At 42.9% G+C, this 17,194-nt stretch overlaps 1 protein-coding gene across 1 annotated transcript in view; it reads right to left on the bottom strand.

The window, feature by feature from the left end:
* The window catches only part of LOC140495724 (sodium/hydrogen exchanger 2-like), a 167,507-nt gene that overhangs the window by 106,642 nt on the left and 43,671 nt on the right, over positions 1 to 17,194 (bottom strand). Inside the window, exon 3 of the mRNA XM_072594754.1 lies at positions 3,744 to 3,994. Coding sequence (XP_072450855.1) covers positions 3,744 to 3,994 — 251 coding nt within the window. The remainder of the gene's footprint in view (positions 1 to 3,743; positions 3,995 to 17,194) is intronic.

The raw sequence follows: 17,194 nt of genomic DNA, 5'->3' as shown, positions 1-17,194 counted from the left end.
CTTCAACGTTCCTGATTTTGCAAGGCCAATATAAAAGTGGCTCGCTCATCCTCCTGGCATACATACTAACTGGTCAACGTGAAACTACTAATTCCTGACTGACAACACAAAACAGTCATCAAATCTGCTTTGGACCTTACATAATGCAGATGGGCAGGGGTTTAGCAAAAGCAATGAGAATAGACAAAATAATCTAAGCAAAGCATGGGCAAATGTGGAATATTTGGAAAGGAAATTGCACATAAAATGAAAAGAGAGGAGAAAGAGAGATTAGGGAAGAAGGATCATTGAGCAGAATTTGTGCTAAAGTATTTAGTTGCATTTCAGATCTTTCTTTGTATTATTGGCTTTGGTATTGCAACAACTCCAAACAGTTCCCTGACACAAGAATAATTGTGTCATTCCATGTTAGGTGAATTGTATTGACAGGGCACTGAATTCTACAGAGTTAGCACTATTGGAAGGCTAAAATGTAATCTTCTCCTTTTCATTTGAGATCAAGAATGTCTGCTAGAAAACAAATCAGTTGTCAACACTCTGCTCTCAGCATCAGCTTGAGTCAGATCTAGATCATTTAAATACACAAAATGTCTTTAAGTGCTCCAAACTACTTTCCCTCATGTGCATTGAATATAGGAGTTGGGATGTTATGTTGCAGCTGTACAAGACATTGGCTAGGCCATCATTGGAATACTGCATTCAATTCTGTCTCACTGCTATAGGAAAGATGTTGTGAAACTTGAAAGGATTCAGAAAAGATCTGCAAGGATGTTGCCAGAGTTGGAGGGTTTGAACTATAGGGAGAGGCTGAATAGGCTGGGGCTGTTTTCCCAGAGAATAGGAGGCTGAGGGGTGACCTTGTAGAGGTTTATAAGATCATGAGGAGCATAGATAGAGTAAGGTCTTTTTCTCAGGGTAGGGAAGTCCAAAATTAGAGAGCAAACGTTTAAGGTGAGAGAGAAAAGATATAAAAGGGACTGAATGGGCAATATTTTCACGCAGAGGGTGGTGCGTGTATGGAATGAGCTGCCAGAGAAGGTGGTGAAGGTTGGTATAATTATAACTTTTAAAAGGCATCTGGATGGGTACATGAATAGGAAGGGTTTAGAGGGATATGGGCCAAGTGCTGGCAAATGGGATTAGATTAGGATAGGACGTCTGGTCGGCATGGAAAAGTTGGACCATAGGATCTGAGTCTGTGCTGCACATCTCTATGATTGTAATTACATATGTAGTAGAACACATAAATACCAGGAATAAAATAGATATTAAAACAGTACATTCATAAAAATAGTATGGGTTGCATTGGCCAAAGGGGGAAAAAAGACTCTTATTAGTGGTATTAATGAAGAATGTGTGTTCAGAAATGTGTATTAATATGCAATTTCCAATTGAGTTGTTTTGATTATGATCCAAAGCAACTGCAGATATTGAAACCAACAGGACATTCCAGCTTCAGATCTCAACCACTGATTGGATGCTGTTTTCCTGGAATCATGTATGTAGATCACTCTGCCCACTTTCACAGAAGGTGTGGCTTGGAGTAATGCCAAGACAGAGGGATGGCTCGTGAACTGTGAGAGAGTGCTTAAAGGTTCCCCAACGTGGCAGTGAAGGTCCTGCAGCAGGTAATCCAGATTAGTGACGCCCTCTACCCTTAGGAAATGGGATGCCCTGCAGCGGTGAAGGAGACCACAGAAGCAGCTGATGTGGTATTTGTGGCAAGAGTTCACCTGAAAATTGACAATGGGGAGCACTGGCACCAGCCCATGGCTCCAGTTCCCCAAGGGATTAAGAGTCAGAATCAAGAGGTCTCCTCATAAATGGGATACACAGGGCAGTCACAGGCGGAAGCTACACCAGTGGAAGGGACATAGGTGGCTGGGAGGGACTGGTTGCATGTTAGTGCTACTGTAGGCAGATGAGGGCATTGCAGATGAAACATCAGAGGAAGGCAGATGGGCACATTATACTTGGTGCAATACGAGGCCAGCTGAAAACTTCTTGGGGAGTCAAAGAGTCGAGGAATCCACCCACACATTTGGTCCATGTCTCTGCACAGAACCTGAAATGGATTCTCTCCAGCCTGGCTTGGCTGGTCAATTACAGCAGTGGTTTGTAGAAGCTGGCCTCACAGAAGATCTAACGGCTGATGTCAAGGTAGCTTGCAGGAGGTGACTGTCATGGGAACAGTGCTCGAGCAGCTGTCATGGGAACTTCTTGCTCAGAAAGGGGGGGTCACAGAGCATCTCAGAGAACCAGAGGCTGCTCTCCTCCAGGTCACTGGCGTGGGCTCAGCAGTCACTGAGTTCTCAGCAGAAGCACTTTGAAGCAGGAATCAGCCATGCTTTTTTGGATCCCAGCATTCCTGTTGCATCCCCCACCACTCCACCATTACCAACACACTTACCTGTGAAGCTTATAGCTGTGAAGACACTCATGTCTATGGGAGACAGCCCTTTCCAAATACACCACAGTCAGTCAATCATTGCCAACAAGTCAAAACAGCCTTAAGTTGCATGCTAAATCCTCACAGGAACATCTTTTAGTTCTGTTCAGACGGTCATGGTTAGGTGACAATGTTATTTGAAATTAACTCTAGCAAGTAATTTAATTATCAATCAGCCACTTAAATGGGTACTGTTGCCAATACACATCAATTGCTTTACCATTACATACTTACTTGTATTCACTGCACTAAACCAACACTTCAGCTTAAGAGCACATCCTGGGCACCACCAATATTTTTCACAAAGAGTTTCGCCAATACTATATAACCTTATTAGTCATGAGCAGCTTGTGAATAATACATATTCATATAAGCAAAGATAAGGTTTGCATTGTTTAGTAATCTACATGGATATGTTACAATGTGTTAACACAGAGGTGCTCTAGTGTATAGGCCAGCAAAGTATTGAAAGATATTTGGTTTAAACCTTCTGTTCAGCAACCATACTTGGGTGCATTACTGCTTCCTGTCAAAATGGCTGCTTCCTGACCTTTTTTACTCATCCCACTGAGACTTTTGATATTAACTGAAGCAGCAATGGATCTGTGCAGTCTTTGAAGATGAGAATCAACGAGTGCAGGAAGATTAGGTAAAGACAAGCAGTGGAGACTCTTTTTATAGCATTAGTTTATGTCCTCAGGTAAGCTTTTAAAGGTCTCAAGATGAGAGAGTAGTAGAGTGAGTGTGACATGGTAGGGTGAGTAAGTGAGCGGAGGGGTGAATGAGTGAGTGAGTGACAGGCTGGGTGAATGAGTGAGTGAGCAGCCAGGGGAGTGAGTGTCAGACTGGCTAAGTGAGACCGCGTGAGAAAGACTGAGAGAGAGATTGTAGGATTGTAACTAGTTGAGAGCATTAGGTTTCGTGGGATCCAGTTTCTAAGCATCAACTTAACCTGGACGTATCTACATGCACCGAGAGAGTTAATATCAATCTTTTATATGTATAAGCAACTTCATCAGATTAACATTGACTACTTGCAGTATGACAATGAAGAATGTTAAAAGCCATTGTTTAAATTTGGAGTGTAGATAGAGTTAAGCTTCACTTGAATAGTTTGAAATCACACAACTGGACTATTTTCCAATTCGTCCCATGGACACGTGTCTGACTGTCGGAAGTCTGACCATTTCCCTGACTTCCGCTTATCTTGACCATCATCTCATCCTTCAAAAACTCCTTTGAACTTACCTTGTTAACCCCTCAAATTAAAGCATCGAAGAGGTACAATACTTACGCCACAATGCCAGAGAACTGGAACATTTCGGCAGTCAGATACGACAAATAGCTGTACAGGAATACGAAGAGAGGTTCGATCACACGGATATTCTCCGTGAAGCGAGTCGTGAGGGCTGCAATGATTCCATAGGTAATGCCCACGAGTAAACCTCCGAATCCAACCAGAAAGAACTTAAAAATTCCCACCAAAATATCTGACACTCCAACTGAGGACATGGTGCAGAAAGTCTTAAACAGTTTGTACAAGACCTGCAAGAAGAAAAACAAAAAAGGAATATCATGAAAGGATTTTTTTTTCCCCCTGACCATCCAGGATCTAATAATATGCTTTTTGAAGCCAATTTGACTGTTTTGTTTTAAGAAAGATTTAACTGTGATAAAAAGATTACCAACTCAAACCATTTCTGTAACATAGTGGAAGCTGTGAATTATTGTTAACAATATTGACTAATTAACACTCAATGGTAAATTCGCCAACACATTCTCAGCGGGGAGCTCCGGTCATAGGGAGCACATGTTGGACAAAGGTGAGCTTTCAGATTTCTATTGCTGAATCTGAGCTGAATGTATCCAGCCATGGGACTCCTGGGTCAATGAACAGCCCCTTTGAACATACAGTGAGATCACAATGGATCAAATTCTGATAACGCAAAACTCCAGCTGTGACAAAGTTTCAGCCTTTCCTGCTGGCGAAATAGGAAATCCAGTAGAAAAATGCTGAAGTATAACCTGAAGTACCAGAAAGGTCAATCTGGATTGATCAAACTCATGAACACCTGTGATATAGCGATGCAAACCAATGAGAATGGAGTTAAGCCAATCTCAGTCACAGCATTCACCATCGAGGTATCTGTGGTAGGACCCTTCAAATACGTTTCAACCTGTGAGCAAGTTAAATGTGCTGTTGATTTGAGGTAAAGTGAAGTCCATACAGCAAGTGAACAACTGTAGTGTGAAGAAGAACAAGTGAGGATCACAGATGCTGGAGATTAGAGGCAACAAGTGTGGTGCTGGAAAAGCACAGCGGGTCAGGCAGCATCCAAGGAGCAGAAGAGTCGATGTTTTGGGCATAAGCCCTTCATCAAGAATGTGGCCACCTGAACTTTGTCAGCTTTTCCTGCTGGGGAAGTAGGGCCCACCTGATGAAAGGCTTCTGCCTGGAACGTTGATTCTCCTGCTCCTTGGATGCTGCCTGACCTGCTGTGGTTTTCCAGCGCCACACTTTTCAACTGCGGTGTGAAGCAAAATGCAAACATCACAGAAGAGCAGCATATGATGAACATCTTAGAACAGTCCAACAACTTCCTCTTCAAGATAACTGGACCCATGCACCCTGACATTGCTGGCCTTGACAGCATCACGCTGACCTTCCTGCCTCTCAAGCTCCAGCCAATAGATGTAGGGGTTGATTAGGAAACATAAAACAACTACATGTAGCAATTGATCTCTCCTGTTATTGAGGACCTTGATAAACAGGAGAAATATGACTCAACTGTTCTTCAGGTCTTGTCCATGATGAAGAGGACATGAGGAAGGCAATGATGAAAACCACAAACACCAGCTGCTTTTGTTACATTGGAGTCTAACAGGTTACAACTGTATAAGATGCTGAGAATGAGGGGGAACAGGATGATGTAAATCAGTCTGATGACTGATTGGGCTCAATTTGTTGATCTGTGAGAGGACGGCATGGAAATTCCAGCAGGGACAATCCTTTACACTCAGGTGGCCAACACTGTAATGCCGCACAATGGAACTGACAGAGCAAGCAATCATTTATTCAGTTCATTCATCAACACTGAGGAGCCTGAAGGGACAAAAACCCCTGAAGCGTTGACCAGATAGCTGCTTGAAACCTTAAAGGCCATAAAACTGCTCTTGGATTTTGCACACCAGCATGAAAACAGGGAAAAGCTGTGTGACTGCACTGACATCATAGTGGACTGTCACATACTCACCCAAAGACAACATGCTAAGCAGAAAGAGACGACTTTCCAGAGCCAACATTTTTCCATGCCAAGGTCAGCTCACTGTAAAGTGGCATTAACTATTTTTAAATTCACAAGTTCATTGCATTTGTGTTTTTACTTTTTTTTTAATTGACATAGAGAGTTTTTGTAGGGAAATTGATTTACCCAGGAACCTGCTTTGTCATCTCAGAACTCCATGCAACAGTAAATTGCTGTCTATATGGTAATTTACTATTTCATATAAACAGGTGAACGACTATTGAAATAACAACCAGAGGGGGATCATGTGTATGTAACTGCTAGTTAACGTTGGCAAATCATTTCCAATCTGACATAACTTTAAATATCATGATTTGTGAAATTTGTTAAAAATACTAAATGTAACCTCTGCTGTTTATATACATACACCCAAATATTTTAGATCTGTTTTGTACAAATTGATGTTCGGCCACTGCTATGACTAATCAAGATCTCCATTATATTGTATAAACAGACCATCGGGAAGTTATAAACTGAACTCAAGGGACCTGGCTCTTATCTCATCTGGGAATTGTTACATAAAGACATTCCCCACCCTCCAGTTTTATTTGCTGTAGCAAGTTGTCTCTCAGAAGTTTTCTTCAAAAGTGTCTACCTATAGCCGGTGTTTTGTTATACCTCAAGAATAATGTTAGTTTTAGGTATTGCACTTCCAGTTCCAAACTGGGCTTCCAGATTAACATTTAGTTTTCGATTTGCAGCAAACAGAATCACATCATCTGAAAATGTTAGTGACATTGCACATCTGGATTAGATCCTGTGCATTGTTACAGATACAGTTCTTGCATGTGTTTCACCATTGGCCACGTTGACTTTCCTTCAAGCATCCACCCTTCAGTTCATTTGATTATGTAACCTGCCTCTTTGGCATCCAGCTCTTGAAATCATGCAGCCAGGATGGTGGAAGGGCTTGCTACTGCCAGGACTTTGAGGCATTCACATTGCCAGGATATCGCACACCTGCACGTGGGAGGTGCTCTCCAAAGTAGGCTTTGGGGAGGGAATCTGCAATTGGATCCATCTGCTCACACTGACATTGTTAGAACAGTATCACTCAATCAACGGGTGGGAATCAGAAAGTTTCCTGATCAGATCTGGAGTCGGGCTGGGTTTCCCACTCTCTCCTGCCTTGTTTGCATGCTGCACAGAGCCCTTTGCCAAATCCATCAGGAAGGATGCGAGCCTGAGAGGGGTAACTACTTCAGGCAGCAGAGACCTGCAGATGAATCGTTGACATCTCTTTTTTTCTGCTTGGGTCCACTGTCAGTGCACAGACTCATGAGCATCTGTAACCAGTTCGAACTAGCCTCAGGAGCCAAGATAAATTGAGGCAAGAGTGAGGCCATTTTTTTTGAGAACTAGGCAGACCCATCCTATATCCCCTTCACCATCAGGACAGATCATCTAAGGTGCTGGGAATATCATTTGGAGGGCTGGTGGAGAGGAGGGGCTGCAAAAATTTGAGAGGAGTATATTGCCAAGGTGAGGGAGAAACTGGGCTTTTGGGAGCACGGCTCCTTCTCTTTTGCAGGCAAAAACCTGGTCATCAGGCGTGAAGGTACTTTCTCTGTTGTTTCGGAGCAGGTCTGGCCCATTCCCAGAACCTGTGCCATTGCAGTCACCCAAGCATCAAGCTGTACGTAGAAACTTGGTACTCAGACACCAAATGTCACTACGTACTGAGGGTTTATCTGTCCCTGGTGTTACGAAGAATAGGTCTGGCCTCATTGCTGAGAAACACTCCAAGTAATTGGGCCATGACATATCACCTGTCTTTTGTGGAGAAATTTGCAAAGGAGAAACATCTTTAACCGCCATTGCATCAGGAAGTGACCAGCATGTAGCGGGAAAAAGAGAGGGTGGATCCTGTCAGGATGTTGCCTGAGCAGACTGACAAAGTCATTTTTGACTTTCTAACATGCACCAAGCCATCACAAGGCTGGTGGTGAGACAGGCACTACCTGTATTCCCAGACTCTCTGCGCCACCGCACGCTGCCCTTGAAGTGACTGCAGGGAGGTTGAGACTGTCACCCATCTCCTGCTGGAATGAGCCTTTGCAAAGGAAGTCTGGAGAGAGATGCAGTGGTTTTTGTTGAGGTTTGTCCCGAGCAAGAGCCTGTGCTCCATGCTCTATTTCCCAGGGCACACACCAAGATGAACATCAACTGTGCCTGGTGGACAATCAACTCGGTGAAAGATGCTCTTTGATTCGCCTGGTGAAAGAGTTGGCCCCAACTGAGTATTGAAGGCTGGCACACTCCAAGGTCTTGGACTACATGCTGAGGGATGCACTAAAGCTTGAAGCAGCCGCTGCCAAGGCACATTGGGGAAAGACCACTGTCTGAAGTCATCCTGAGAAGTTAAATGGGGGTCCATACAGTTATTGGATCCTCCCAATGCCTCAAGAATATATTGCCTTGGATAGGTAAGAAATGCTTTTGGGTTGTTGGTTGGATAGAGTCTCCAATGTTTGTTTGTTCCTTTGTCTGCTATCAAGCTGCTTTGGTGACTGAGAGTTATATAAAGATATTTTTTATGATTCAAGTATATCTTTTAAATAAAACAAAAGCTGAGGAGATTATGGAGGCATTGGTGGTGATCTTTCAGGAATCAATGGAGTCAGGGAGGGTGCCAGTGAAAATGGCTAATGTAAGACCACTGTTTAAGAAGGGAAGGAGGCAGAATACAGGAAGTTATGGGTCAGTTAGCCTGATCTTGGTTATTGGTAAGATTTTAGAATGAGATTGTGGAGCACTTGGGATTGCATGGTAAAATAAGGCTCAGAACCTCTGAAGAGGGGTCATTGGACCCGAAACATTAACTCTGATTTCTCTCCACAGATGCTGCCAGACTTGCTGAGCTTTCCCAGCAATTTCTGCTTTTGTTTGATTTCCAGCATCTGCAGTTCTTTCAGTATATTGTTTGATGACTAGTGGAGTTCCACAGGGGTCAGTGTTGGGACCACAACTATTCACGTTATACATTAATGACCTGGACATAGGAACTAAGAGTGTTGTTGCTCATTTTGTAGAAGACACAAAGATAGATGGAGGGACAGAAGGACTTGGACAAGTGTCCCTGTCAACTCCATCAGCTTCCAAGCTTCCTGTGTTCCTACTGACTTTAACCATCAGCTCATGACTTGCGACATTACAATTTGCACTACGGAGAACCAATGTTCTTCCATTAGTGGTGACTTGCCACCCAACATGCTGTGAAACTTGAAAAGATTCAGAAAAGATTTCCAAGGATGTTGTCAGGGTTGGAGGGTATGAGCTATAGGGAAAGGCTGAACAGGCTGGGGCTGTTTTCCCTGGAGCATCAGATGCTGAGGGGTGACCTCAAAAAGTGGTTTAAAAAATCATGAGGGGCATAGATAGGGTAAACAGACAAGGTATTTTCCCTGGGGTGGGGAGTCCAGAACTAGAGGGCATAGGTTTAGGGTGAGAGGGGAAAGAGTTAAAAGAGACTTAAGGGGCAGCTTTTTCATCCAGAAGGTGGTGCGTGTAAGGAATGAGCTGCCAGAGGAAGTGGTGGTACAATTACAACATTTAAAAAGCATCTGTTTGGGTTTATGAATAGGAAGAGTTTACAGGGATATGGGCTAAGTGTTGGCAAATAGGACTAGATTAGGCTGGGATATCTGGTCTGTTTCCGTGCTGTACATTTCTATGACTCTATCCCCAACCCCACCTCCAGCAGTACCCTGGACAATATCATGCCCTTTCAGATTCCAACCATACATTTGGAATTGCTCCCATTATCCCATCAGTGCCACATCATAATGCAGACCATCCCAGATTTGTGTTTGCTACCATGCTCAACACTACATTGAATGCCCCTGGTAAAAGCCCGGACCATTTTGCCCAAAATCCCCACAACCAACAATAGCTCACACCCCCCTCCCAAAACTGACACAGTGTGTGACTGTATCCCCAGACTGATGCCTCCACGGTCCCTGTTTGATAGACCTGCCATTACCGAACTAGGGGGGGACTTGATCTGCAGGCCTGACTGTGGCCCAATTTACAGACAGCTAAGGCAATGATCCCGAGACAGGAATAGGACCAAGTGACTGACTGACCATGACCAAATCCCTGTACTGTACATCAGATGAGGTCCTCATCTCAGAGTGGGGTAGCTCCCAAACTGATCATAGTCTCCCTCAACTCCGCTACAAATTAACCTTCAGGTTGTGTTTTGTCTGTGTGATCTGCTGGCACATGTTTAACTGGGACACTGGCACAGCAAGGTGCCATTCTGTAACATGTCCACTCCTTTGTTCAATGCTGTGAAGCCGACTACACTAAAAGCCAATGCAAGGCAGAGACGCTAAGAATCCATAAGCTCGCTTGCAAATGCTAATGCACTAAAAAGGCAATAAAAGGCAGGAGATTGCTAAGAGCCTTAAAGAAAGCACAAAGTGAGGGTTCACTCAGAAAAGAGACGTGAGATGTATCCTATGAAAATGAAAGGGATGTGTGTGTATATTCCTTCTTGTCAGAAGCGTGCAAGACATAAATATTTCTGAGCTCCAAAATGAAGCCTTGAAGGGCTCATGTGGTGTGGGAGCATGTATGAAAGCAGCCATGAGGGTATTGTGAGGCGGGTGGCTTGCAGTGCCCACTTACATGGAGTAAGGGTGGACAGGGACAATGTTCATGGAGCATTGAGGAAAATGGTAGCAATGGCGAAGCTTGATGTAGGTTCAGAGAAGCAAATGGAGAGCTGTGGGGCCAGGTAACCATCACTAAATGTTCTACCTAGATTCTCAAGGATGGAAGGCAGGGTGCAGAGCTGCACAGACATGAGGCCAGGTTGGCTACTGCTGAGATGCAAAGGGATGGAAATAAGGTAGTTGCTGCTCATTCGTGAGATTCAGAACTGGTCTCTTAAATCATCAGAAATCTGATTTTTTTTTTTCATTCTCACCATATGTTCTTAAATTTCTCACCAATTCCAAAACCTTCTGTGGCCTGGAAATTTTTTTATGCGTTAATGATAGTCCTCTATTTCCAGTGGTGAACACGTTGGGTTAAAAAATATTATACCTTATTTCTAGGTCGGATATTACTGATGGAATTTTAATTTTTTTGTCCTTTTTGATAACTACATTAAAAATCAAAACCTTTTATTTTTGAAGCAATTAATCTTCTGAATGTGTTTAGAATTTGGAATGATGGCATTCCTGTCTACTGATTATGACAGTCTGCACAAAATGAATTTGGACTGCCTCAATTCAGTTCCAAGAGAACACAAATATGCAGTAGAAATCTACATTCAATACAAAACACATTAGCACTAATTTAACAACCTTTCATCCATGAAGTCTTTCACAATTAAGATCCCTTTGCCATCTCAGAGCAGATTTTGCTATAGAACTTGTCCTACTCAGAATTGGGTTTTGATTTGCATAAACCCCCCATTGAAGGGAAAGGGAAAAATCTTCATTCCCATTTGTGAGGTAAAAGTTCACTTTTCCAGCTTCAGTGATGCGATTCAGATGATGATGGCTTGTATTTGTGAGTTTTCAAAAGTAAACGACTGATAAACCTTCTGTCAAGTTTGCTTAAATCTTCTGAAATGTTTTTAATCGAACTGCTGAAGTAAAAAGACTAGTATTCATGAGGAGAAGGCAAATGAGCCGCAGATTTCACTCAAATGTAATGGATTGGATTAAATGGTGGAGTAGTGACCTGTCAAATTCACTGCTAAAGTTAGACTGGTGATTGCGATAAAACTTTGAAATTATACAATGCTGCCCTTAAAAGTGACTTGTATTAGATACTATTTCTTCATGTCATTACAAAATTGTACAAAAATGGTCAATCTTCCTCATAGTGACAATCTTTCATAGTTTATATCATTAAGAAATGAAGCATAGCTATTTTCATCTTGACATCAAATTCACAGCATGTCAACAACCTGTTATCAGAATGAGTCATCCACAAATGCTGGGCTTAATGCAATGACTACATCATAAGAATGTGGCAAGGTTTAAACAGAATGGTGTATCTTAAAACTTTGTCAATGTATCTCAGTGATGATGTAAATTTCCTTTAAGAAACAAAATATTAAGTTTTCAAATATGAAATCAAGGTCGTGGGGCAAAAAATTGGAAATTGCAAGGTACAATGGGTGTACTGCTCAGTAATCTCACTGAGAACACATTGAGCTCGATTGGTATTTGACTAAACCCGTCAGTCCTCCAGTATGCTACAAATAATGAGGGCGCGTCAACAATTTTCCAATGGACAGTGTTACATGGGAGATGGGGTGTCTGAGGTACACTGCTGCTGTCAATCTTCTTTCTCATAATGAATCTAAGACAACTGGTAAGCTTACCAACAAGAGGCATTTGTTCTACCATGAAGTGGTTGTTTACTCCATGATAGTAGTAAGCACAATGTTACATTAACAAATTAGACATAAATATCAAGAACCAGAGATAATATATCTGACCCCATCAGGGTCTTGTGACAGAAGACTGGTTAAATAACCACCCAACTTCAACATTGACTCTTTCAGAACAGGTACCTCACATGTAGGCAGCAGATTTTAAAACACAATTCATTTTTTTAAAAATGTGTTCCAATCTTTTCAGACAGCAAGACTTTGACACCACTTTAGTTATATATAATTAATATTAAATGGTACATTTTAATGATATTTTGATGACATTTATGTTATCTTCATGGAAGAAATAAACAAGGAGGATAAGATTTTAACATTTATATGAGTCGTAAGAAGCACCATGAAAGCTGAGATATATGGCATGTCAAGCAACCACAATGAACAGCTGATGGAGGCAGGATGAGCAGTTAGAAGTCAAAATCTAGAGGAACCATTTCTATTTGTGAATTCACTGTTAAGTGCAATACTCAGTCCTAATCATAATGGTACCTGCATAGAATAATGCATCATACAACGTCAATTCGTGAATAGGGATGACAAAAACAAAATGGCACATCCGCAACAATACTCTTTTCTGACTCAGTCACTATCACCTCCTGTGGGGTGAATCTGAAACATTACCAATTGTAGAAAGCAGTAAACTTGAGAGGAAAAACACCATAGGTATAAAATATTTAACAGAGATTTCAGTCTTTTCCAAAGGAAGGTTGTGGCCTAAAAGAGATGATCTCTTCTTTTAAAGAGAAACATTTTAATGAAGATTGGAATTTGATATCGATAGCTGTGTGTCCACCAACAGCAATAATATCTTGCACTTGAACTTCAAAATGATTGCATGGTTAAATGACAGAAGAAGAGCATTCAGACAACTGTTTAAGTGAGCTCTTGGCGCACTAATTAGCTCATCCTGTTTTCCTTGCTTTTCCTCACAGCACTGCAAATCTATTCAGATAATTAGTTAATTGCCAATCAAAGTCACAATTGAATGTTCCTGCACCACTCCTCAGGCAACACGTTCCAGACCTGAACCAATATTTTTCCTATTACCTCTGCATCTTTTGTGAATCAACTTAAGTCAATGTTCTCTGGTTCTTGAACCTTTCACAAAGCAACCCTTTTTCTGATCTCTCCAGACTCCTTGAGATTTTACATATCTCCATCAAATCGTCTCTCTGCCTTCTCTGTCTAACGGTGCCAGGTGGTTTTTCCAATTTACATCACCACATTAATATGGCGTCATGTGTCAAGGATCTTCTCAGGTCAATATTCAGACAACATTTGGCACTGAGTTATGCAAGGCGATATGAGGGCAGGCAAGCAAAGGCTTGATAAAAGAACTAGCTTTAGAGGACTATCTTCCTTCAGGAGAAAAGCTTCAGGAAGTGAGTCCCCAAGCTTGGGCTAAGAAAGCTAAAGGCACAAACTCAAAATGGTGGACTCTGGCTTTACTGTCAAATAACAGAATTGCTGATATTACTCTGAAACCAGCAACTCATCAGACCAGACAAAAACATGTAATGTATTAGAGTCATAGAGTCCTCCAGCATGGAAGCAGACCTTTCGGCCCAACTCAACCATGCCAATTGGTTTTCCTAAACTGAACTAGTCCCATTTGCCTGCGTTTGACCCATATCCCTTTAAACCTTTCCTATCCACATACCTGTCCATATTTTGTAATCGTACTCGCCTCTACCACTTCCTCTGGTAGCTCGTTCCATGTATGCACCACCCTCTGTGTGAGAAAGTTGCCCCTTGGGTCCCTTTTAAATCTTTCCCCTTAAACTTATGCCATCTCGTTTTGAACTCTCCTACCCTGAGGAAAAGCCTTGACTATGTAGCTTATCCATGCCCCTCGAGATTTTATAAACCTCTGCATGGTCACCGCTTAGCTTCCTAACTCCAAGGAAAAGAAGACCCAAGCATTTTGTTAATAGAATAGAATCTCTAAAGTGGAAGCAGGCATTGGCCAATTGAGTTCACACCAATCCTCTGGGGATCAACTCACTCTGGCGCACTCATCCCTGTAACCTGGCATTCCCCATGGCCAATCCACCTAACCTGCACATCCCTGGACACTATGGGCAATTTAGAATGGTGCTGGAAAAGCACAGCAGGCCAGGCAGAGTCCGAGGAGCAGGAAAAATCGACGTTTCAGGCAATCAAGGGAATGAGGATTTTTGCCCAAAATATTGTTTTTTCCTGCTCCTCGGATGCTGCCTGGCCTGCTGTGCTTTTCCAGCACCACTCTAATCTTCAGAATCTGCAGTACCCACTTCTGCCTACTATGGGTAATTTAGCATAGCCAATTCACCTAACCTACACATCTTTGGACTGTGGGAGGAAACTGGAACAGCTGGAGAAAGCCCATGCAGACATGGGGAGAATATGCAAACTCAACACAGACAGTCACCTGAGGCTGGAATTGAACCCAGCTCCCTGGTACTATAAGGTAGTATTGCTAACCACTAAGCCACAGTGACACCCCCAGTGTAATTAGCCTCTCCTTCTAACTCAAACACTACAGTTTCAGTAGCATCCTTGTATATCTTTTTGCCACCCTTCCCAGTTTAATAACTTTCTTCCTATAGCAGGATGACCAGAGTCCTCATTACAGACTGCTGTGTTGGTTCAGGCAGTTTGTACTAAGGGGCCACCATCCTCTTTTAGGGAATGGATCTGCAGAGCCTCCTTTGTCTGGTCTCCTAGCTAATCAGAAGAGGCTATTCCCTTAAAGAAGATGTAGTTCATTGTATGTTAGCAACTAAATACAAGTCATACTGGTGTGATTGACATTATCACAGAGGTTATGAGGAGGACTGAATGATTGGTCTAACTCCTTCAAGTGGTTTTCCCACAAGGACCATCGAAGTAGATGGTGCATAACGCAGTACTTAGTATACCCCCTTATGCAACATTAAGGAGCAGGAGTTGGACAATGTTCAAAAGAGCTGTAATCAGGAACCCCCTGTGTAATTGAGTGGGAGAGCCTTACTCTCTACGATAAGGTCAAATTAGAGATGCTAGAGAGCACAAATAGTGGCAGCCTGCTAAGTCATAGCAGTCTCAAAGTGTCTGCATCCCCATAGAAACAAGAGATGTTAAGCTGGGTTCAGCAAACCTACGGAATACAAGTGTCACTGTAAAGCATGGCGACAAGTGAGGACACCTCCAAACTTTCAAACTGAAGTCAGGTCACAATCCGTCAGGCACAAACTAAAGGAGGCAAGACTCCAAAGGGCAGATCAGAACCTCAGAAGACTTCAAAGATAAAGCAATACAAACGGAAGGACCACAAAAAAAAACAGAGCTATTCAGAGGACTTCGAACAAAGAAAAAAAATTACCCTGGTCAGCGTTGTGTACCAATAAATCAAAAGACAGCTCCATTTAAGACATTCTTATTGTTATCAGAGTTTGAAAATGCTGAAGACTCATTATAAAGGCCCGATAGAGGAGTTCTGGGAGTAGCAGATCCAGAGATACAGCACTGGGGCTGCATGCAAAACAACAAAGGCACCAGATCAATATAATTCTATATACCATTGTCTGACAGTTAATAATTCCGTCATGAGACAGTTGAATCAACAGTCCCAGCCACAAGAGGAATTGATTGAATCATGAACAGTTTTGCAGGGTGCTGCTGATACAGAGCCTTCAAAGACTAGTTGGGAAGGAAACTCATGCTGTGGGTGTCCAGGATGAAAAATTGTCCTTTTTTTCAGACAAAAGAAGAGCTCACACTGGGCCAAGTGATCGACAGCGCTCAATGTGTGCATCTCAGAGGCTGAGCTCCGAAGTATTGTTGATGCATTCAGGGAGGCATTTGGGAAAAAAACCCACTTAGGTTCAACATTGGGAAAACAAAGGTCCTCAAGCAGTTTGCACCCAGAGTAAAAACACTGTCGCCACTCCCCCCACTACAACCGCCCCCACCACCCCACCACCACCATCATCACCACCACCACCACCCCACATAACTGACAAATTGCACAGTGAGCTACAGCCTAATGTGAATCAGTTCCCATACCTCGCAAGGGCTCCACTCAGTCAGGACAAACATTGACAAGTAAACTCAACATTACCTGCAGTAACTGTGCCTGCACAGCCTTTGAGGAACAGCCAATTTGATGACAAGAACCTCAAGCATGCCGCCAAACTCTTGGTCTACAAGATAGCAGCCCTCCTGTATGTAATGGAAACATGGACGATCCACACCAAAGCTCAAATTCCTCAAGAAATATCAGGCGGGATGCCTCTGCAAAATCCTCCAAATCAGTTGGCAGAACAGGTGCTCCAAATTCAGTATTCCCTCTCAAGCCAACATCTCCAGCATCAAAGCACTCGTTACAGTTAATAAGGTGTGTCGGGTAGGCCACATTATCCATGTCAGATACAAAGACCTCCTGATAGAACAAGCTGTCTATCCCAAGCTCCAGGAGAAAGTGAGGTCTGCAGATGCTCGAGATCAGAGTCGAGTGTGTGTTGCTGGAAAGGCACAGCAGGTCAGTCAGTATCCCAAGCTCCAGCACAGTGAGGGGTTACCAGGACAGCAGAGGAAATGCTTCAAGGAGTTATTAAATCCATCCACTGGCTCATGGCAACCTCTAGCCCAAGACCAGCCAACTGCAGGAGAAGCAGCCGATTTAGTGCCAACCACTTTGGGTGACTCCAAAAGGCCGATCATGGAGTCAGGTGGAAACAGTGAATGAAAACCCGTTCCCACCCACCTGTTTCTTCAAATACCACCTAAACCTCCTGCAGCAGGATGTACGGGTCCCATATTGAATTATTTTGTCACCTCACATCTCCAGAATAGAAGGAAGTCGAACTTTTCTCTGACGGACACCTCAGTGGAGTGGATCAGGAGAGGATGCTATTTAAGCTATGATAGGGAGCTAGAATGAGGAGACACTGCGAATTCTTCCAATTTTGTAAGATGTACAGGCCTCAAGAGGTCATTGTCACCGACTTGCCAAAACAGATAGAGAGTAGGAAACAACACTATTGACCATGTTATGCTGTTTCG

This window comes from Chiloscyllium punctatum, chromosome 25 (genome assembly GCF_047496795.1).
Source record: "Chiloscyllium punctatum isolate Juve2018m chromosome 25, sChiPun1.3, whole genome shotgun sequence".
Classification (NCBI taxonomy): Eukaryota; Metazoa; Chordata; class Chondrichthyes; order Orectolobiformes; family Hemiscylliidae; genus Chiloscyllium; species Chiloscyllium punctatum.
This window is presented reverse-complemented; position numbering and strand designations above follow the sequence as displayed.